Source organism: Coenobita brevimanus, chromosome 115 (genome assembly GCF_032717465.1).
Source record: "Coenobita brevimanus isolate Jiangsu-jjx chromosome 115, ASM3271746v2, whole genome shotgun sequence".
Lineage (NCBI taxonomy): Eukaryota > Metazoa > Arthropoda > Malacostraca > Decapoda > Coenobitidae > Coenobita > Coenobita brevimanus.
Genome location: NC_137068.1, coordinates 18089535 through 18113938, shown reverse-complemented (window position 1 = coordinate 18113938; position 24404 = coordinate 18089535). Strand labels below are relative to the sequence as shown.

Sequence of the window (24404 nt, the reverse complement as noted above, 5' to 3'; positions counted from 1 at the left end):
CCTGTATTACTTTTTCTGCTATTTGTATATCTGGTAGTATGTGTGGACATGCGTGTTCCACATATTCCCTCTCAAAATTTTTTTCTTCTGTAAAAACTAATTGGAAATTCTTATTTAGTGCTTCACAAATATCTTTCTCCTGTGTATAAGTGATTCCCTCGTCCGTGATGGATTGTGTGTGTGTGTGTGTGTGTGTGTGTGTGTGTGTGTGTGTGTGTGTGTGTGTGTGTGTGTGTGTGTGTGTGTGTGTGTGTGTGTGTGTTCCTACCTAATTGTTCTTACCTAATTGTATCTTTACAGGAATGAGTCAAGCTCGTACTGTCCCGTGTCTTAAACCTTATTTATCATTGTTTTGGCACACACTATTTCATTCGGTACGGTAGTGCATTCCACTGATCAATTGCTCTATTTGGGAAACTAAATTTCTTTACGTCTTTATCACCTCTCTTCTTATGCATTTTTTTGCAGTGTCCTCTTGCTGATGCTTCCCCATATGTTAAGTAATCATTTATGTCTATTTTCTCCTTCCCTAATATGCATAATCATGTCACCTCTTTTCCTTCTCTCCTATAGTGTTGGTAGATTCAGTTTATTTAGTCTTTCTTCGTAGCTTAGATCCCTTAAGCTTGGCACCCATCTTGTAGCGGCCCCTTGAACTTTTTCAATCTTGTCTATGTGTTTTTTGAGATGAGGACTCCAGACTACTGATGCATACTCCAGGGTTGGTCTGGTGAATGATGTTATTATCTTTCTTAGCATGTCTTCATTTATGTATGTGAATGCTATTCTCATATTTGCAAGCAGTGTATACATGTTCCGTACCTTCTCGCTGATGTGGTCAGCCGGAGATAGTCTGTTATTGATAATCACACCTAGGTCCTTCTCTCTTTCTGATGTGTATAGGGTTTTATTTCCTAACGTATAATCCCAATCAGGTCTTTTTCCACTTTTACCAAACTTGATTACATGACACTTGTCCACATTGAATTCCATTTGCCATGTACTACTCTATTCCTGAAGTTTATTTAATTCTTCTTGTAGCTCTTTACAAGAGTCTGTGTTAGAAATTCTCCTTTGTATTTTGTGTGTGTGTGTGTGTGTGTGTGTGTGTGTGTGTGTGTGTGTGTGTGTTTATTAGTGAGTCAAAGGAGCCTGAGAATTAATGATGGTACCAAGAGCCGTCTCATAGTCGATGCAGCTCTAGTGTTTTATTCTAAGTAACATTAGATTATTACAACGAAACCGATCGGAGGTTGTGTATTCACCCGTGCTATTTGTTTGTGTACGAAATAGCTTGAAAAGTCGTTATCGGATTTCAAGTAAATCTAGTGGGTTCAGTGGGTCAAGGAAGATTTTATTAGATACTGAAGGTGATACGGGCTCTTGCTTTCTTCATGGGGCAACACAGGAGTAGATGATGTATGTATGTATGTATGTATGTATTATTATTATTATTATTATTATTATTATTATTATTCTTTTATAAGTGTTTTTCTTATTCTTCTCTTCCTTTCTTATTCTTATTCTCTTCTTCTTCTTCTTCTTCTTCCTCTCCTCGTCCTTCTCCTCCTCCTCCTCCTCCTCCAGCCCGTCTCATCTAGTCATACATCCAGTGGACTGCAGAAAACCGGCCACTTGAACCTGTCGCTCCCTGATATCTTTTGTTGAGACTATGCTGGAGGAGGATGTTGTGATAGTGTGGTGTATGACGTCATCGTGCTGAAGTAGTTAATGGAGGCTCTTTCTTACCCAGTTACTACAGATGATTTACAAAGTTACAAAATCATCTGAAGGTAGTAGTAGTAGTAACAGTTGTAGTAGTAGTAGTTAGTAGTAGTAGTAGTAGTAGCAGCAGCAGCAGAAGTAGTGATAGTAGTAGTGGTGGTGGTGGTAGTAGTAATAGTAGTAGCAGTAGTAGTAATGAACCTAGTGGACTGCAGGTTGAAGTTACCCTGGTCAAAAATAGTCATGGGAGATAAGTTAGCTAATATGGAATTCTGACATACAGAAAAATGTATAGTTATGTAATACTGAATGATGATGATGATAATAATAATGATAATAATAATAATAATAATAATAATAATAATAATAATAATGATAATGATAGTAATAATAATAAAATAATAATAATAATAATAATAATAATAATAATAATAATAATAATAATAATGATAATCATCATCATCATCATATTGATAATAATAATAATAATAATAATAATAATAATAATAATAATAATAATACCTTATAAAATCTGAAAATGATGGAAGTGATAGGGTGCTCCACATAAAACTTTTCCACTCCGCCGGGCAATTTCCCATGTGCTACTGGACGAGTCAGTTAGCATTATCAGTGTCTGTCTGTCCTGCATCAATTTTTCACTTCCTACTCCCACTGCCACGCCCACGCCCACACCAGCAGACTGAGTCGTCCCCACAACACCTAAGATGCCGCCAGGAGTTTCTAGTGTAGCGCTATTTGCGGACCACCCTGTATAGCAGAGTTCGGCAACCTTTGATGGATTGGGGGCTGGAACTGCTGTTACTCAGCTGGCGGGCCAGATGTTTTGAACTTAAAAACTATACCCCCTCCTCTAATAATAATAATAATAATAATAATAATAATAATAATAATGATGATAATAATAATAATAATAATAATAATAATAATAATAATAATAATAATGATGATGATGTTGATGATGATGATGATGGTGGTGGTGGTGGTGGTGGTGATGATGATGATAATAATAATAATAATAATAATAATAATAATAATAATGATAGTTAATAAAATAATAATAACAACAACAACAACAACAACAACAATATCAATCAATCAATCATTTCCTGTGGCACCCCACGGGATGCATAGGGCCTCGATGAACTCTCTCCACCAATATTTGTCTCTTGCCATCTCCTTCAGGTCCCACCAACACTCCTCAGTTTCCTATTCTTAAGGTTCTTTTTGGATGTATAAACTTATTTTTACACCGTGGGATTCTTAGCACCCCCTGCCCACTTAAGGGCTGCACGGGACTGAGGGCCATTGCTTCGTCACCAGAGTTCATCATGATTTCTTAGGCAGAAAAATATTTTACCCTGGAGCCAATGCCAGTGCCTCGCAGGAACCAGACAGTGGAGAGAGGAAATGAACTAAATGAAAGTAAAATGCAGAGGGTTTGGACAGACAATGTACAAAGGAAAGAAAGAGAGTAAAAAGAATGTAGATAAATAATAATAATAATAATAATAATAATAATAATAATAATAATAATAATAATAATAATATGAATATGAATATATAAAAATACACGTTAATAAGAGTAACATTTATACAAAGTATATTTCCTAAAATTATACTGGGGGTAGGGGGGTTTTTCAAGAATACTCCCCCAGTATCCTTGCTTGTGGTAAAAGGCGACTAAAAGGATTGGCGGAGGGTTAGTGCCTCTCCCCGGAAAACAACTAACTAAAAAGACAAACAATAAGCCTCGGACAAGGACTGACCAAAAGATGACGACCAAGGGACCTGACAAGGGACATGGTAATCGGAACGTGGAATGTTAGGGGAGCGAATGATGAGGTGAAAGAGCGAGAGATTGTCCAGGTGCTTGAGGGTGCAAAAGTTGATGTATGCGGAATAACTGAAACGAAATGGAGAGGTGAGAATGTGAGAGAATGGAAGTATGGATGGGGTATATGTGCAGGAGTAGATGAGAATGAGAGGGCAAAAGAAGGAGTATGATGGTTGTGAGTAAAAGATGGAAGAAGAGCATAAGAGAGTATGGATCAGTTGGGTCAAGGATTGTGTGGGTAAGATTGAAAGTTGGAATACAAATGTGGGCGATTGTGTGTGTGTATGCGCCAAGGCAAGATCGTGCAAGCAGAGTGAGAGAAGAGTTCTGGACAAATGTGGAAGTGTGCATGGAAAAGTTTGGAAGGAATGAGAGAGTGTTTTTGATAGGTGATATGAATGGTAAAGTAGGGAATGTGAAAGTGGATGGAATAGTTGGTGAGTGGGGTGTGCCTGCTGAGATAGATAAGAATGGCAGTGCGTTAGTGGACATTTGTGCTGGGAGGGGGTTGGTGATAGCCAATACCCTTTTCAGGCACAAAATGATCCACAGGTATACATGGCGAGTGTTGAGAAGAGTGGGTGGTGAACTGAATGAAAGGAAGGCAATGACTGATTATGTGTGTGTGGATGAAAGGATGCGAAGATGTGTAATGGATGCAAGAGCTTATAGAGGTTGGGGGAGTGGATTTTCTGACCAATACTTGGTGGTGGCCAGAATCAAGATCCATTTAGGAATGAGAAATAGAAGAAGGGAAGGACGGGAAGAAGGAGTATTTGTAAGGAGAGTGGAAAGATTACAAGAGGATGAGAAAAAGGCAGAGTATAAGAGAGAAGTGGAGGAACGATTGGCCAAATATGAATTGGAGCAGATGGGGGACGTGGAAGGTGTGTGCAGGATATTTGCAGAAGAAATATGTGCAGCATGTGATGTGGTGTGTGGGATGAAGAGAAGAGGGAGGTGTGTGCAAGGAACAGCGTGGTGGAATGAAGAGGTGAGACAGGTTGTGGCACAAAAGAAGAAAGCATACAATGAATGGATGAGAAATAGGGGAGTGGAAGAAGTTGAGAGGCGGAAGAGAGAGTTATATGTAGAAAGAAAGAGAGAGGTGAAAAGATTAGTAAGAGAGAGTAAGAAGAAAGCGGATGAGGAATTTGGAAGGAACTTGAGTGTAAAGTGGAGGGACTGTAAGAAAATGTTCTGGAAAGAGGTGAAAAGAGTAAGACAGGGTGGAAGTGAAGTTAGCAGGGGAGTGAAAGATAAAAATGGTAGATTATTAGTGGAGAAGGGAGAAAAAGTAAGCAGATGGAGAGAACACTTTAAGGAATTGTTGAACATAGTGGATGGAAGTAATGCGAGTATAAGTGGCTGGGGAATGGCTGGGAGAAGGAGGGAGGTGAGAAGACAGGAAGAAATCAGTAGGATAGAAGTTGTGGAAGCAATGAAGAAAGTTAAATTGGGGAAAGCCCAAGGAATTGATGGAGTGTGTAGTGAAATGCTGAAGTATGTGGGAGAGATAGTAGTAGAATGGATGTGGAAAATGTGCAGATTGGCCTGGGAGGATGGTAGAGTCCCGGAGGATTGGAAGTCAGGTATAATTATTCCCTTGTACAAAGGAAAAGGGGAAAAAGAAGTGTGTGGTAATCATAGGGGTATTTGTCTTCTTAATATAATAGAAAAAGTGTATGGTAGGATACTTATTGACAGAGTTAGAGAAAGAACAGAGAAATTAGTTGGAGAAGAATAGGGGGGCTTTAGGAAGGGAAGAGGTTGTGTAGATCAGATATTCATTCTTAGATCTTTAGTGGAAAAGTTTTTAGAGAAGGAAAGAAGTTGTATGCGGCTTTTATGGATTTGGAGAAAGCATATGACAGGGTGGATAGACAAGGTTTGTGGAAAGTATTAAGAATATATGGAGTAGATGGGAAGTTGTTGAATGCTGTGAAGAGCATGTATGATGGTGCTAAGGCTGTAGTGCATGTGAATGGTGAATTGAGTGAATTTTTCTTTTTGAAGGTTGGGTTGAAACAGGGATGTGTCATGTCTCCATGGTTGTTCAATCTGTACATGGATGGGGTAATAAAAGAGGTACAAGGTAAGGTAGTGGATGTTGGAGTGGCCCTGGTGAGAGAGGGTAGTGTTCTGAAACTCCCTGTACTGTTGTTTGCAGATGATACTGTGTTGTTGAGTGAAGACTAAGGGGAGCTGCAAGGCTTGGTGGATGAGTTTGGGAGAGTGTGTAAGAAACGGAATCTAAAGGTGAATGTAGGGAAGAGTAAAGTGATGGTCTTTGAGAGAGGTGAAGTCAGTGAATGTACAGCGAGGTTGGATGGTGAGGAATTGGAAAATGTGAGTACATTTAAGTACTTGGGTAGTGTGATGAGTAAGGATGGAGGTTTGGAGGGTGAAGTGCTTGAAAGGGTACAGCAGGGAAGAAAGGTTGCTGGTTCCTTGAAAGCAGAGATAAGAAGCAGGGAAGTGAGCATGGAAGTGAAAAAGTTACTACATGACAGTATTGTGATACCAACTCTATCGTATGGAAGTGAAGCTTGGACGTTGCTGGAAGGACACAAGTCAAAAGTGAGAGCAGTGGAAATGAGTTATTTAAGAGGAGCCTGTGGAGTCACATGGAGAGACAGGCTGACAAATGAGGATATAAAGGAGCGTTGTGGTGTGGATGTGGATGTGATAGGAAGCGTTAGGAGGAATATACTGAGGTGGTTTGGCCATGTGGAGAGGATGGAGGGTGAAAGACAGACGAAGAGAGTGTATGTGAGTGAGGTGGAGGGGGGAAGAGGGAGGGGGAGGCCGTGGATGAGATGGAGGGATGGGGTGGAGAGGTATATGAGAGAGGGGGGCGTGAGTTGGGAGCAGGGCAGTGAAATGGCGGGAGACAGGGCGACGTGGAGGAGATTTGTTTGTGGACACCCAGAACGGGATTGAGGCGTCTGGCAATAGATTGATAGATAGCCAATTTTTATAAATTGATTCATTAGAAACAAGAGAAATCATTTTCATGGAAACAAATATTAGCCTACCGTGTGTAGTAGAAATATTCAAAGTAGTTCTTAAAAGTTATATATACTTTATACTGAATAGATTTATATCAAACTAATGCATTAGATACAAAATAAAATCACTGTTTGAATTTTAAATAATCAGTAGTACGGTAATTATATATATGGCATGCATGTTATTGTTTATCTCACAGGCCAAATTAATGCACTGGGCGATAATTTTTGTACATTTGGCAGTGCTGTATCATTGAGCGCTGGCTGCAGCACGTCATAGCCTCCTAATCTGAGCTCAAGTCTGTTCCAGTACACACTTTTTGGAACAAACTAACTCTAACTAGTGTTTGCCATAGTGATAAACAGCCAATAAGACTTACTGTTTATTCACTAAGTGGAAAACGGGAATATTTTTGTGAACTTGTGCAACATCAGGCCCGGGGGCCGTAGGTTGCCAACCCCTGCGTATATTTACAATTATCATTTGAGAGGGGAAGTCTATTTATTTATTTATTTTTTGCAATTGTCAAAAGTTTAAATTTTCCACAGAAGACAAATTGCCATGCCTAGACAGTTTGTTCTTTGTGGTAGATGGGGGCACTCACCATCCACTCACTCGATGGAGTTTAACCTTCAGGTGACTCCACACTGAGTGACAAGCCAAATGGAGTCTTGTAATCCAGGAAATCATTTACTACGTTGGATGGTAACCAAATAACCAGATGACGCCTGATGGTTTAGTGTGTTAAGGCGCTCCAACCAGATGAGACCGATAAAGGTTGTTACGGAACAGAGAAAGATAATGTACACATTAAGTGAGAATACTAAGAGTCACTACTGTCCCGTAAAGTTCCAGGTTCAAAACAAAAGAGTTAGGTAAAATTACAAGTTAAAGTTTAATGCTTAAACTAACAACAAAACATTCAGAACTCATAAGGATGATGTAATGGCAAATAAACAGGTTAAATATATGGTTAACTGCAATAGCCTCTATTAACACGAAATTAGCAAGAGTAAATTTATCTAAGTCAGCCCTGATAAAATGAGATACCAGATAATACTCAGTGAATGCCAGATAAATAATTACAGATCCAAACTATTATAAAAAATGACTGACATAAAACCCAACATTAATCACAAAGACTTCACTAGGCCTACAAATTAAACTTATGCTATACAGTACAAGAAAAAATGCAATAACAGTAATACTCAAATTACACACAGCTGCTAGATGGTTGGAGACTTCTTGAGCACTCACAATAATAATATCTGTACAGGGGAGGACAGAGATGTGAACAAAATGAGGAGCAGATCTAAGTGGCAATGATGCAGAGACTGAGCTCATTATATAGGGGCCAGCAGAGCCTGATACAACTTGTAAGAGGGACGCGCAAATGAAGCGATGGGGACAGAGAGCTGAAAATCCCGCAAAGTATAACAGAGAGAACGACTTACTCTACTATAACGGTAGAAGGGGGGGACTGAGGCAGAACACGCTCGTGATCAAACATGCAGCAACTGTGCGTTAAAATTACACAAAGGATGATGAAATCATAGGCTATGTAACACCTCCCCACAAAGAAAAAAGAAATTTACAAGGGAAATTTCTTATTACTCTAAAACAATCTGTATATGGCATTACATAACATGCAAAAGACTTTCCTAGTGTTACAAAACATGAGATCTCCCTTGCACGTTCAGTCATAGGTACTTGCCAGTATCCCTTTAACAAATCAAACTTACTTATGTACCTAGCCTTTCCGATCTTGTCTATGCAATCTTCCACGCGAGGGAGAGGGTAAGTGTCTGTTTTGGTTATCTGATTAACACGTCTGTAGTCAATGCAAAGCCTCTGTGACCCACCTGGCTTAGGGACTAGAGTGACAGGAGAACTCCACTCGCTCTGACAAGGCTCAATCATCTTGTGGTCCAACAGGTAGCCAAGCTCCTTCTGGATGAGAGGAACTTTCACTGGGTTCACACGGTAAGGAGGCAATTTAATTGGCTTTGCGTCTCCAACATCGACATCATGCATCAACACAGTGGTTCTTCCTGGAGTAGCACGGAACACTTGCGGGTACTCCTGCAGTAATGCCGAAAACTCCTGCCTTTCCTCGGGCGGTAGGTGAGAAAGCTTAGTCTGGAGATCATTCATGATATCAGGATTCTTCCCCAAACTATCACTCAGGCTCATACTGCATGGGAGAGCTTCACTTGCAGACTCGGGTGAAACAGCTACAGTACAGACTGGATTATTTTCGTCCCGCCTGTGATATAACTTTAGCATGTTAATGTGACAAAGTTGCTTGTTCTTTCTACGATCTGGTGTGGTGATGACATAGTTGACATCACTGAGTTTCTTCTCCACGGAATAAGGGCCACTAAACTTGGCTTGAAGAGGTTGCCCATGAACTGGTAGCAGAATCAAAACCTGATCTCCTGGCTGAAAGTGGCGTAACCTGGACTTCTTGTCATACCAAGTCTTCATCTTCTCCTGAGCAGCTCCTAAATTCTCTCTCGCCAGCTGTAAAGCAGTGGACAGCCGTTCTTTGAACTTCATCACATACTCCAGCAGGTTGACGTCATCTTCCTCCGACAGCCAGCATTCCTTGAGTAGCTTAAGGGGTCCTCTTACTTCATGGCCAAACAGTAGTTCAAAAGGTGAGAAGCCCAGTGATTCATTTGGAGATTCTCTTGCAGCAAACACAACGAATGGAAGACCTTTATCCCAGTCTTTCTGATGTTCCAAACAGTATTTCTTGAGCATCGATTTGAGTGTTTGATGATATCTCTCCAACGCTCCTTGGGTCTGGGGATGGTAAGCTGAAGACGTGATCTGGGTGATGCCCAACTCTTTCAGAGACTGTTTGAAAACGTTTGACATGAAATTACTTCCCCGGTCTGACTGTACCTCCTTGGGCAGACCAAACTTTGTGAAGAACCCTAGCATTTCCTTAACCACGTTCTTTGCTGAGATGTTTCTAAGTGGAATGGCTTCAGGATAACGAGTAGCCATATCAATCATGGTCAACACATAAGAAAATCCTGAAGAAGTCTTAGGAAGAGGGTCCACAATATCCACCAACACACGGGTGAAAGGCGCCTCAAAAGGAGGAATGGGAACTAGAGGTGCAACCTTTTCGGTCTGATTACACTTCCCCACAACTTGACAGGTGTGACAAGGCTTACAATACCAGGAAACATCCCTGAAGATACCTGGCCAGTAGAAGTGTTTCAAAATGCGTGCCACAGTCTTCCTCACTCCAAGGTGTCCTGCCAAACTGGAATCATGAGCCACTTGAATGATATCCTGCCTACAAACACGAGGGATGACAACTTGATGTACAACCTCCCATTCACAGTCGGCTGATGCTGTTGGGGGTCTCCACTTCCTCATAAGTACTCCTGACTTTACATAATAACAAGTAGAAGCACCGGCTGACTCTTCTTCACTGTAAGCAGAGTTAGCTAGACCTTTCAACTCAGGGTCAGCAACCTGCAACTCAACCAACTTTTGACGAGACAAATTATCAACACTACGGGGTACTGCCTCATCTGGTGAGTGGTCCAAATTAGCAAGAAAAGTGTCAGCTAGGATAACATCATCATCATCATTATCCTCTAAATCACCAGTAACTTTAGACTTAGCCCTAGTGACAGCACATGCAGGGAACGCATCAGGGACATCACAATCCTGGGACGCAGCCACTGGCTCACTAGACAACTGAGGAGCTGGACACACTTGACTTCCACCAATATCATTTCCAAGTAAGAAAGTTACACCTGACACTGGGAGTGTCTCAACCAACCCAACCATAACAGAACCATTAACAAAACCAGACTCTAAATTCACTCTGCACAGAGGAACAGAGAAGTAATTATTCCCTACACCTTGTAAGATTACAGTTTCATCAGAGGAATTAAAATTAGAGCCTAGAACACTGGTCAGCATAAGGGATTGGCAAGCACCTGTATCACGATATATATGAACTGATTTCCTGTCATTACTGTCCAGAGGACTGACAAAACCATCAGACAGGAAATTAGCACATGAACTCTTGAGAGTGTCACCCACGTTACTGCTCAAAAGAGGAGCTCCATCATGAGAATTTAAGTTACCCCTCAAAGCAGGTTCAGTTAACTCAGTTAAAGAATTCTGGGAACTCTCAAGAGTGGACACTAGACCAATTGACTGAATATTTAAAGACTCCTTTTTGTTCACATCACGCTGTCTCCTGAAACATCTCTCCGTAGTATGACCAAGCTTACTACAATAAGTACATTTACTTTTCTGAAATCTAGAGGTGAAGCTGGTATTTACTTCCTGAGAAACATCATCCTTATTCTCTTTCCTGTTACCTGTACTCTGAGTAGAGGCAACGTACTTACTCTCAGCTTTCCCTTTTTCTCTAGAATATCTCTTGTGAGTGAGAACATACTCATCAGCTAAAACTGCAGCATCAGACAAATTATCTATTCTTTTCTCATCAAGATATAGGCTTACATCTTTACTAATACACCTTTTGAAATCCTCCAGCAAAATCATCTGCTTAAATTTACCAAAATCAGAATCCACATTCTTAGAATTTAACCACTGCTCTAACAGATCTTCTTTGATTTTTGCATACTCAACATGGGATTGCTTATCTTGCTTATAAGTTGTCCTAAATTTTACTCTATAAGCTTCAGGAACAAGCTCATAGGCCTTAAGAATCAAGCTCTTAACTACATCATAATTATCAGACTGATCCTGAGGCAAAGATGCATAAGTTACTTGAGCTTTACCGGTGAGAACAGTTTGAAGGAGTACTGGCCAATACTCCTTAGGCCAATTAAAACCTGTAGCTACCCTCTCAAACAACTGAAAATACTTTGTTAAATCAGATTCATTAAAAGGAGGGACAAGTTTAACATTTTTAGCCACATCAAAATCATCAGAGCAAGATGATCCAGTTCCACCTTGTTTCATGCGATACTCATGGTCTGCCTGAATCCTGGCAAGCTCAATTTGTGCCTGAGCCCGTACCTCTGCCTCTTGAATACGAGCATTTGCCTCATTAACACGAGCCTTCTGCAGGGCTAGCTGTAACTTAGCTAATTCAATCTGCGTTTGCTCATTTGGAGGAGTTACATTAAACAAGCTTTCATTAATCATGTCAACAATCTGATCTTTAGAATGATGAGAGCGAACAACAATTCCCAATTGTTGAGCAACAAGCTTAAGTTCATTCTTTGTTCTGTTTTCTATATCACACACTGTTTGCACATTTGACAAAAAATCTTTGGCTTCATCAAGTGTAGAAATAGTAGCCATCATGAATATATCACAGTCACAAAATATCAAACAATATCCTTATGATAATATTCTGAATATCCTGATATGAGGTCGCCAAATTTATGTTACGGAACAGAGAAAGATAATGTACACATTAAGTGAGAATACTAAGAGTCACTACTGTCCCGTAAAGTTCCAGGTTCAAAACAAAAGAGTTAGGTAAAATTACAAGTTAAAGTTTAATGCTTAAACTAACAACAAAACATTCAGAACTCATAAGGATAATGTAATGGCAAATAAACAGGTTAAATATATGGTTAACTGCAATAGCCTCTATTAACACGAAATTAGCAAGAGTAAATTTATCTAAGTCAGCCCTGATAAAATGAGATACCAGATAATACTCAGTGAATGCCAGATAAATAATTACAGATACAAACTATTATAAAAAATGACTGACATAAAACCCAACATTAATCACAAAGACTTCACTAGGCCTACAAATTAAACTTATGCTATACAGTACAAGAAAAAAATGCAATAACAGTAATACTCAAATTACACACAGCTGCTAGATGGTTGGAGACTTCTTGAGCACTCACAATAATAATATCTGTACAGGGGAGGACAGAGATGTGAACAAAATGAGGAGCAGATCTAAGTGGCAATGATGCAGAGACTGAGCTCATTATATAGGGGCCAGCAGAGCCTGATACAACTTGTAAGAGGGACGCGCAAATGAAGCGATGGGGACAGAGAGCTGAAAATCCCGCAAAGTATAACAGAGAGAACGACTTACTCTACTATAACGGTAGAAGGGGGGGACTGAGGCAGAACACGCTCGTGATCAAACATGCAGCAACTGTGCGTTAAAATTACACAAAGGATGATGAAATCATAGGCTATGTAACAAGGTTTACACCCGAGGATAGGATGGGGTTTATTGCACACATAATGCCACACAGAGGCAAGTGAGGCTGGTCAGCCTTGCCTCAAATGCTGGGTCTGAGTAGCCTAGACTCGGTCCTCTACGATCCTGATCATATATATATATATATATATATATATATATATATATATATATATATATACAGCCTATGGAAAACCGGATCTTGTGACAATTGTTATATTTATCCTCATTGCATCATAGGCTAAAGGTAATGATATTTTGTTTGGAAACTATGCCCATTTGTTGTACTTATGAGCAAAATAAAAGAAAAATTTTTTGTTGCAAGTTTATTTAAAGATTTGTGATGGCAGGTCATCCATCACAGTCTCCCCTACACACGGAGCAACTTGTTACACATCCCAGAGTAAAGTGATACTATATTTAAAACCCCAAATATGTCCATGCTTATTCTTATATCATTAACATGTGATTACAGGCTATTGGGATACTGGATGTAGTGTCAGTAATATTAAATGGCATCTTTATCATTCATTCAGTCACTCCATCACAACCTCTGCCAATAACTGAATCACTTACTTGTGCAACTGCAGTACTACTATACCCTCTTTGATTGACCTGTGCAGCTGAGATGTATGGGGTGAGTAGGGTGTGTTTGATTCGCGGCTGCTGATTGAGCGCCGATGATGTCATTGAAGTAAAAGCAGGTACGTACTGCAGTGCAACATGCGGACGAAGGTGTATACCGTGGGTGGACGCAGTGCAACATGCTGATGTGGGTGTACACAGTGGGTGGATATTATAGTGCAATATGCAGATGTAGGTGTACACCGTGGGTGGATGCATTGCAACAAGCGGGCGTGGGTGTACACAGTGGGCGGATAATTTATTTCAAACTTCACTCATCGTTATATAAAACTTTGAAATCAACATTAATTTTCTTTGAGAGAGGAGGAGAGCACATCGAGCCACGATGGAGGACGGATCTCCTGTTACTGCCTGCGACTCGTTGAGGGGGGCATCCAGCATACCACAGTCTCCAGCGGCCCAGATCAGAGGGACCGTGGTTTGGTTTAATGTCAGGGCGGGGTACGGACTCATCAAGAGCCAGGATACTGGGGTTGATGTTTTTGTGCACCACCAGGCCGTCGTTAAACCAAACTCACGGCACCTCTAACGCTCCCTTGGGGATGGAGAGACGGTGGAGTTTACTCTCTCTGGGACTCCTAAGGGTCCTAAGGCTCGGGATATTACTGGGCCAGGAGGTGTGGCCGTGCAGGGTTATGCCCATGCATGGCGACGTCTCACGGCCCGAGAACGCCAGGCCAGGGATCCTGTGAGTCCTGGGGATATAAACACAGTCATAGAGATGTGCATCGCGACGGCAAAGGTTTTTTGTGGGGGTGACAAAGGGTTTTGCGCTTTCTCCCACCCAAAATCTTTGTGGAGAATGGGCTGCCTTGCCTTGTCATCCCCGAGTGCTTCGCCCGCGGTGTACACTCAGCTCCTCGCTGACAGAAGCACCGGGCTCGGTAGCCGTGACCTGCTGCCCCCGCACAACACTGCAGAAGAGGCTACGGCTGGAGGTTCCTCTCAACAGGCGGACTGCAACTACGATCACCCACCCGAACTCCGGAAATGGACATGGCACAGACCACGGCCGAAATACAGTACACCATCCGCCGTCAGAGACTGAGGAGGGGCAGGACTCTTCTGACACCACCTCCATGGCCGAGGCAGCGTCGACTGGTTCCTCGGCCAAGGAGGAGGTCATTGAGTCCTCCCCTCCTCCGGTATTGGAGGGCACCCCATCTCGCCCTCCCATCATGGACCACAAGGATTGGCTAGAGGTATCCTCCTGCCGACTCTTCCTGATCCTCAACGCCCACACCCGGTCATACCAGCTAGAAGCTACCATCTACTCCATCCTTTATGGTCTACTCCGGGCTGCTGACCAGGGTGAGGCGATCCAACCAGTGTTGTTTGTCAGGGGGAGGAGGTGCGTTTAGCCGATCTTAGAGCATTCTATCACATGCTCCCTCCACACTTGGCCCCTAGATTGGCTGTCTCATGCGGTATTGGAGTGTTTTGTTTTTTTATTGTAAATTTGAAATGTTTGGTCTAATACCCTTCATTGGGGGTGATGGCCATAAAAACAATTAATTGACAATAGCAAACTTTTAATGCTAATTTTGGCCTCTTCAGCTTCGGAAATTATTAAACTGGCTTCATATATATTGCAGGCAATTAAAAAATATAAATATATATGTTAAAATAAGAAGAGCTGTAGATTTATATAATCGGCGGCCAGTCAGCAGCTGCGAATCAAACACACCCTTTCTCAACTTACATCTCAGCTGCACAGGTCACCCAAATAGGGTATAGTGGCCTCTTCTTTCTCCCCTCCTGACGTCAGTATATTCCCTCTCTCTGCCCTCTCCCTCCCTTATCCTTACTTCTCTTCACATCTCTTCCTCTTCCTCTTCCTACAGCGTACTAGTGGCCTCTTCTTTCTTCCCTCCTGACGTCAATATATCCCCTCCCTCTTCTTTACTTCACTTCTCTTCCCCTTCCTATAGCTTACTCTTGGGCCCCTTCTTCCTTCCCAGCGTGGCAGTGATATTCCCAGACGGTTTATCCACAGGTAAATACACTTCGTTATTCTCCACCCCCTCCATGCCATCGAATTTACTGAAGTCCACCGTGAAGTAGTGTTTGTTGGGCATTGTGACTTGGATCTTGGACACCTGAAAGAAAACAGAAAATGAGCTTGTCTGTTTTAGGCATTCTGGTACCCCCCCCCTCTCTCTCTCTCAAAATATAAATACTACGTTCAAGCAAAGTAGCGCCCCGCCTCACCTCGGGCAGCGCCTCAAGTACAGTCTTTTGAATGAGGTAGACGGTGTTCTGTACGCTGGGGGAGAAGATGCCTAGTTCCGCAGGGCCAGAGAACTTGTCTTTTATCGCCTTCAGTACCGTGATCCTGTATGGAGAAAGGGTGGGGGTCAGTGTGCCTTCATGCCCTCTGTTTCTATGGCTATTTTGCTATCATCTGAGGGAACTGGGTCATGCACACAACTTGAATAGTCGATGTTGCGTGAAATTCGATGAGCGTTATAGAGGTAGGAATGCGTCTCTGCTCATTTTACTCTAACTCAGCCTAAAATTGCGATCACCCTAACCTGACTGCCGACCTGCAGCAATAGAGCGACACTAGAATACGATGCTAGCCACGAAGAAGTGCTGCTTGAAGGATGGAGAGCCGTAGCATTGTTTTATCCACTACTGAGCTACGTCCTCAAAAGGACGGAAATCCTGGCCAATATAAGGTGAAAGTAGTATAGTTATATTAGTCCTCCAGACTGCCTAGACCTGCCCATCAACTGAGCTAAAAGGGGTTGCGGATCTTTATCACCTGTATCTCTTCCTGGCTGTGTAAACATCCCTCCGCTCTCCCTATCCCCCTCAAGGTGGATGGTGGTCCGCAGGAGAACGGCAGCTTAAGTCTGCAGTCTAATGGATTCACGTTTCAGATGAGCCTGAGGTTGCAGTTACTACTTCTACCACTACTACTACTACTACCACTAATACTACTACTATGACTACTACTACTACTGTTACTGCTACTACTACTACTACTACTACAACTACTACTACTACTACTACTACAACTACTGTTACTACTACTACTACTACTACCCTTACTACTACTACTACCACTTCTACTACTACCACCATCACTACTACTACTATTAATGATCCATCCATCCATCCATCCATCATCCAATCCTACATTGCCCCAATGAGGAGCGTAGGAGCCCGGAGCTAGGCAGTTGGTCCCGACATTTAAGATGAGAGTGACCAGCCTCACTCATCCCTGAGTGGCATTACATGAGCAATCAACCCCAACCATCCCTTGGATATAAACCTTCACCGGCTCAATCCGATTGGAGTGCAATAATTACCCACTAAACCACAAGGCGCCAAAATTTGGTTATGTGGTTACCACCCAGCGTATTAAATGGTTTCCTGGTGTTCAGGAAACCATTTGGCTTGTCACTCAGTGTAGAGTCACCCACAGGCAGAAGGAAGAGGAAAGAATGAAGGAAAGAAAGACAGAAGAGAGAGTGTAAAGTCAACCTTAGGCAGAAGGACAAGGAACGAATGAAGGAAAGAAAGACAGAAGAGGATGGAAAGAAAGAAGGATGGAGGAGAGGAAAGGGCAGACACCCAACAGCAGCACTACATCAAGTGAGTGGATGGTGAGCGCCCCCACCCATCACTACTATGATAATAATAATAATAATAATAATAATAATAATAATAATAATAATAATAATAATAATGTAACTTGACAAAGATCACTAACCCCATCAGCTTGGTTGATGGCCAAGTGTAGTTAGACTGGAAGGCTAATTTGACTAGTAACCAAGGAGACTCATTCCTACCTCATAACTCATCGATATCATGCAGCCACGACTTAGTATGCAAATTGTGGGAGTGGATCAGTTCCGACAGATGAAAACAATCCAATCTCTCTCTCTCTCTCTCTCTCTCTCTCTCTCTCTCTCTCTCTCTCTCTCTCTCACCATATCTTGCCGAAATCCAGTCCTTTCGACGTGTTGTACCCCCACGTGGCTGAGACTCGAATTCCCCCCTCTATCTATCCCTGTCTATCTATCTGTCTGTCTGTCAATATATCTCTCTGTCTCTCTATCTATCTGTCTGTCTATCTATCTATCTATCTCACCATATCATGCCAAAATCCACTCCCTTCGACGTGTTGTACTCCCAGTTGGCCGATACGATGGTGGAGAAAATCCTGTCCTTCATGTCAGGTAGGGAGCGGTATTCATCACTCACGAAGTTCTCGAAGGCTGACTGCGTGGTTTTCAGAAGCCTTAGACCCTCCAGTCCTGTGCTGATCCTGGGCTCCTCTGAAATACATGGACTGTGGTAGATTTGGTGATGGTGGTGGTGGTGGTGAGGAGGAGCGGGAGGAGGAGGATGGTGGTGGTGGTGATGGTGGTGGTGAGGAGGAGAAGGAGGATGGTCGTGGTGATGGTGATGATGAAAAAGATGTTGTTGTTGATGATGATGAGAATGAAAAAGATGTTGATGATGATGAAAATGGTGATGATGAAAAAAAGATGATGATGGTGATGATGATGATAAAGATGTTGTTGTTGTTATGATGATGATGGTGATGTGTTGATGTCACCCACCTTGATAATATAACTGTTATTGAGAAGTTACATCCTTAAAATGAGATCCATTTTAGTATGTGGATTTAATTTCTTTCAGCGATGAGGATGATTATTATTATTATTGGGGTTTTAAAAGAATACCTCCCCAGTATCCCTGCTTGTCGTAAAAGGCGACTAAAAGGGTTGGCGGAGGGTTAATGCCTCTCCCCGGAAAACAACTAACTAAAAAAACAAACAAGAAGCCTCGGACAAGGACTGACCAAACGATGACGACCCAGGACCGGACAAAGGACTTGGTAATGGGTACATGGACTGTAAGAGGAGCGAATGATGAGGTGAAAGAGAGAGAGATTGTCCAGGTGCTTGAGGGTGCGAAAGTGGATGTATGTGGAATAACTGAAACAAAATGGAGAGGAGAAAGTGTGAGAGAATGGGAGTATTGATGGGGTATATGTGCAGGAGTAGGTGAGAATGAGAGGGCAAAGGAAGGAGTATGTATAGTTGTGAGTAAAAGATGGAAGAAGAGCATAAGACAGTATGGATCAGTTGGGTCAAGGATTGTGTGGGTAAAGTTGAAAGTTGGAATACAAATGTGGGCGATTGTGTGTGTGTATGCGCCAACGCAAGATCGTGCTAGAAGAGTGAGAGAAGAGTTCTGGACAAATGTGGAAGTGTGCATGGAAAAGTTTGGAAGGAATGAGAGAGTGTTTTTGATCGGTGATATGAATGGTAAAGTTGGGAATGTGAAGGTGGATGGAATAGTTGGTGAGTGGGGTGTGCCTGCTGAGATAGATGAGAATGGGAGTGCGTTAGTGGACATTTGTGCTGGGAGGGGGTTGGTGATAGCCAATACCCTCTTCAGGCACAAAATGATCCACAGGTATAGATGGCGAGTGATGAGAAGGGTGGGTGGTGAACTGAATGAAAGGAAGGCAATGATTGATTATGTGTGTGTGGATGAAAGGATGCGAAGATGTGTAATGGATGCAAGAGCTTATAGAGGTTGGGGGAGTGGACTTTCTGACCACTACTTGGTGGTGGCCAGAATTAGGATTCAAGTAAGATGGAGGAATAGAAGAAGGGAAAGACGAGAGGAAGGAGTAGTTGCAAGGAGAGTGGAAAGGTTACAAGAGGATGAGAAAAAGGCAGAGTATAAGAGAGAAGTGGAGGAACGATTGGGCAAATATGAATTGGAGCAGATGGGAGATGTGGAAGGTGTGTGTAGGATATTTACAGAAGAAATATGTGCAGCATGTGATTTGGTGTGTGGAAGGAAGAGAAGACGGAGGGGGGTGCAAGCAACAGCGTGGTGGAATGAAGAGGTGAGACAGGCTGTGGCACAAAAGAGGAAAGCATACAATGAATGGATGAAAAATAGGGGAGTGGAAGAAGTTGAGAGGCAGAAGAGAGTTATATGTAGAAAGAAAGAGAGAGGTGAAAAGATTAGTAAGAGAGAGTAAGAAGAGAGTGGATGAGGAATTTGGAAGGAATTTGAGTGTAAAGTGGAGGGACTGTAAGAAAATGTTCTGGAAAGAGGTGAAAAGAGTAAGACAGGGTGGAAGTGAGGTTAGCAGGAGAGTGAAAGATAAAAATGGTAGATTACTAGTGGAGAAGGGAGAAAAAGTGAGCAGATGGAGAGAACACTTTAAGGAATTGTTGAACATAGTGGATGGAAGTAATGCGAGTATAAGTGGCTGGGGAATGGCTGGGAGAAGGAGGGAGGTGAGAAGACAGGAAGAAATCAGTAGGATAGAAGTTGTGGAAGCAATGAAGAAAGTTAAATAGGGGAAAGCCCCAGGAATTGATGGAGTGTGTGGTGAAATGCTGAAGCATGGGGGAGAGATAGTAGTAGAATGGATGTGGAAGATGTGCAGAGTGGCCTGGGAGGAAGGTAGAGTCCCGAAGGATTGGAAGTCAGATATAATTATTCCCTTGTACAAAGGAAAAAGGGAAAAAGAAGTGTGTGGTAATCATAGGGGCATTTGTCTTCTTAGTATAATAGGAAAAGTGTATGGTAGGATACTTATTGACAGAGTTAGAGAAAGAACAGAGAAATTAGTTGGAGAAGAACAGGGAGGCTTTAGGAAGGGAAAAGGTTGTGTAGATCAGATATTCCTTCTTAGATCTTTAGTGGAAAAGTTTCTAGAGAAGGGAAAGAAGTTGCATGCGGCTTTCATGGATTTGGAGAAAGCATATGATAGGGTGGATAGACAAGGATTGTGTAAAGTATTAAGAATATATGGAGTAGATGGGAAGTTGTTGAATGCTGTGAAGAGTATGTACGATGGTGCGAAGGCTGCAGTACGTGTGGATGGTGAACTAAGTGAATTTTTCTCTTTGAAAGTTGGGTTGAAACAGGGATGTGTCATGTCTCCATGGTTGTTCAATCTGTACATGGATGGGGTAATAAAAGAGGTTCAAGGTAGGGTAGTGGATGTTGGAGTGGCCCTGGTGAGAGAGGATAGTGTTTGGAAACTCCCTGTACCGTTGTTTGCAGATGATACTGTGTTGTTGAGTGAAGACTAAGGGAAGCTGCAAGGCTTGGTGGATGAGTTTGGGAGAGTGTGTAAGAAACGGAATCTAAAGGTGAATGTAGGGAAGAGTAAAGTGATGGTCTTTGAGAGAGGTGAAGTCAGTGAATGTACAGCGAGGTTGGATGGTGAGGAATTGGAAAATGTGAGTACGTTTAAATACTTGGGTAGTGTGATGAGTAAGGATAGAGGTTTGGAGGGCGAAGTGCTTGAAAGGGTACAGCAGGGAAGAAAGGTTGCTGGTTCTTTGAAAGCAGTGATAAGAAACAGGGAAGTGAGCATGGAAGTGAAAAAGTTACTACATGACAGTATTGTGATACCAACTCTAACGTATGGAAGTGAAGCTTAGACGTTGTTGGAAGGACACAAGTCAAGAGTGAGAGCAGTGGAAATGAGTTATTTAAGAGGAGCCTGTGGAGTCACATGGAGAGACAGGCTGACGAATGAGGATATAAAGGAACGTTGTGGTGTGGATGTGGATGTGATAGGAAGCGTTATGAGGAACACACTGAGGTGGTATGGCCATGTGGAGAGGATGGAGGGTGAAAGACTGACGAAGAGAGTGTATGTGAGTGAGGTGGAGGGGGAAGAGGGAGGGGGAGGCCGAGGATGAGATGGAGAGGTATATGAGAGAGGGGGGTGTGAGTTGGGAGCAGGGCAGTGAAATGGCGGGGGACAGGGCGACTTGGAGGCAATTTGTTTGTGGCCACCCCAAACGGGATTGAGGCGTCTGGCAATAGCTAGATAGATAGATAGATTATTATTTTTATTATTATTATTATTAGTAGTAGTAGTAGTATTAGCAGCCGCAGCTGCACCAGCAGTAGTAGTAGTAGTAGTTGTTGTAGTAGTAATAGTAGTAGTAGTAGTAGTAGTAGTAAAAAAATAGTAACAGTGAAACCCATGTACGTTATTCATTATCATTATTTGAAATAATATCGAAGTTACACATGGAATCCTAGAAAATAAAATTATATACAGACAGCCAGACAGTCAGACACACTGAAACAAAAAAAAAAAATTTTTTGTGAGCAGTATTGCAAGATAGTGAGAAAATGACAGAGTGTAAGATAAGACTGGGAAGGTATGAGCTAGAGCAGATGGAAGGGGTGGAAAACGTATGTAAGATATTCACGGAGGAGATAGGTGCAGCGTGTGAGGCGGTTTGTGGAGTGAGGAGGAGATGCAAGGGTGTGCAAGGGACAGCATGGTGGAATGATGAGGTGAAAAGAGCTGTGGAACAAAAGAAGAAGGCATATAGTGAATGGTTAGCGAGTAGAGGTAGGGGAGAAGATGAGAGAGAGAAGAGAGAGGTATATGTGAGCAGGAGAAGGGAGGTTAAGAGACTGGTGAAGGAGAGTAAGAAGAAAGTGGATGAAGAGTTTGGGAGGAATCTGAGTGTAAAATGGAGGGAGAGTAAGAAATTGTTTTGGAAGGAGGTAAAGAAAGTAAGGCAGTGTGAAAGGGGAAATAGTAGGGGAGTGAAAGATAGGAATAATAGATTGTTGGTGGAGAAGAGAGAGAAACTGAAGAGATGGAAGGAGCACTTTGAGGATTTGTTGAATGTGGAGAGTGAGAACAGTGCGAGTATAAGTGGTTGGGGAATGGCTGGGAGAAGAAGAGATGAGAGGAGGGAGGAAGAGATCAGTATGGCGGAGGTCGTGGAAGCGATGAAGAATATTAAGTTGGGAAAGACCCCAGGTATTGATGGAGTGTGTGGTGAAATGCTGAGGTATGGGGGTGAGATTGTTGTGGAGTGGATATGGAAGTTGTGTAGATTGGCTTGGGAAGAGGGAAGGGTTCCAGAGGACTGGAAATCAGGTATAATTGTTCCTTTATACAAAGGAAAAGGAGAGAGAGAAGTATGTGGTAACCATAGGGGTATTTGCCTACTTAGTGTGACTGGTAAAATATATGGTAGAATACTTATTGATAGGGTTAGGCATATGACAGAGGAGCTAGTTGGAGAAGAACAAGGGGGATTTAGGAAGGGAAAAGGGTGTGTAGATCAGATATTTGTTCTAAGATGTTTAGTGGAGAAATATCTAGAGAAGGGAAGGAAAGTGTATGCTGCCTTCATGGACTTGGAGAAAGCTTATGACAGAATAGATAGGCAAGGTATGTGGAAGGTATTAAGAATATATGGAGTGGAGGGGAAATTGTTGAGTGCTGTGAAGAGTATGTACGAGGGAGCTAGGGCTACGGTGCGAATGGATGGTGAGCTGAGTGAGTTCTTTGATCTCAAGGTGGGACTGAAACAGGGTTGTGTGATGTCTCCATGGCTGTTTAATATATACATGGATGGGGTTGTAAAGGAGGTGCAGGGTAGGGCAGTGGATGTGGGGGTGGCTCTAATGAATGAGGGTGAGATTTGGAAGCTTCCGGTGTTGCTGTTTGCTGATGATACAGTGCTGTTGAGTGAAGATGAATGGGAGTTGCAAGGTTTGGTGAATGAATTTGGGACAGTGTGTAGGAGGAGGAATCTGAAAGTTAATGTAAACAAAAGTAAAGTTATGGTGTTTGAGAGGAATGAAGTCACAGAGTGTGCAGTGAGGTTGGATGGTGAGGATATGGAGAATGTGAGTGCATTCAAGTACTTGGGTAGTGTGATGAGTAAGGATGGAACTTTGGGGGATGAAGTGCGTGAAAGGGTACAGCAGGGAAGGAAGGTTGTTGGTACACTGAGAGCAGTGATGAGAAATAGGGAGGTGAGTATGGAAGTTAAGAAGTCACTGCATGATAGTATTGTGATCCCTACCCTGACGTATGGAAGCGAGGCATGGACCTTACAAGAGGGGAACAAGTCAAGAGTGAGAGCAGTGGAAATGAGTTACTTGAGAGGAGCATGTGGAGTGACGTGGAGGGCCAGGTTGACGAATGAAGAAGTGAAGGAACGCTGTGGGGTGGATGTGGATGTGGTTGAGAAGATTAGGAGAAATACACTGAGGTGGTTTGGACATGTGGAGAGAATGGAGAATGAAAGACTGACTAAGAGGGTGTATGTGGGTGAGGTGGGAGGAGGGAGAGGGAGAGGTAGACCAAGGATGAGGTGGAGGGATGGAGTTGAGAGGTATATGAGGGAGGGGGGGTGAGTTGGGGGAAGGGTAGTCAAATGGTGGGTGACAGAGCGACTTGGAGGCATTTTGTCTGCGGCCACCCTTTGCGGGATTAGGGCGTCGGGCTATAGATAGATAGATAGATAGTATTGTGACCCCCTCTGTCTGTCTGCCTGTCTGTCTGTATATCAGCACCGTATGTACCCACCTCACTTCTGGATATCGGTGCGTCGATGGTGGTACCGTGGTGGAGAGAGAGAGAGAGAGAGAGAGAGAGAGAGAGAGAGAGAGAGAGAGAGAGAGAGAGAGAGAGAGAGAGAGAGAGAGTTTTATTTTAGCATTCTGTGTGTATGTATGTATGTCTGTATGTATGTATGAATGGATGTATGTTTATGTATGTATGTATGTATGTATGTATATACTGTATGTATGTATGTGTGTTTGTATGTACAGGTATGTATGGATGGATGGATGGATGGATGGATGGATGTACCGTCTGCTCACCTCCTCTCCTCTGGCTGACGGTGCATCGGTGATGGTACTGGGGTGAGAACACAAAGGCGTGATTATGTGGCTTTCCGTCCATCACTTCTCTCTGCCACGGATATTCGTCTACCTCAACCTTGGCCTTGGTCAGCTGAGGGTACGTGTAGAGAAAGTGAGAGACCAGCAGCAGCGCAAAGTCTTCCGGTGACGAGACCTGGGAGAGAGAGAACAAAAAGTGAGAGAGAGCTGTGGAGAGAGGGGAAAAAAGTAAGTGTGAAAGAGACCCGTAAAGAGAAGGAAAAAATGAGTGAACGAGAGCTGTAGAGAGAGAGAGAGAAAAAAAAAAGTAAG

The 24404-nt window shown here is 42.6% G+C and overlaps 1 protein-coding gene across 1 annotated transcript in view; it reads right to left on the bottom strand.

Annotated features, from left to right (window-relative positions):
• Window positions 1-15346: 15346 nt before the first annotated feature.
• Uro (Urate oxidase) overlaps window positions 15347-24404 on the bottom strand; it is a 13046-nt gene continuing 3988 nt past the window's right edge. Inside the window, exons 3-6 of the mRNA XM_080286943.1 lie at window positions 24072-24267; window positions 17524-17710; window positions 15633-15756; window positions 15347-15520 (exon numbers count right to left, since the gene is read on the bottom strand). Of these exons, the coding sequence (XP_080143069.1) occupies window positions 15347-15520; window positions 15633-15756; window positions 17524-17710; window positions 24072-24267 (681 nt within the window). The remainder of the gene's footprint in view (window positions 15521-15632; window positions 15757-17523; window positions 17711-24071; window positions 24268-24404) is intronic.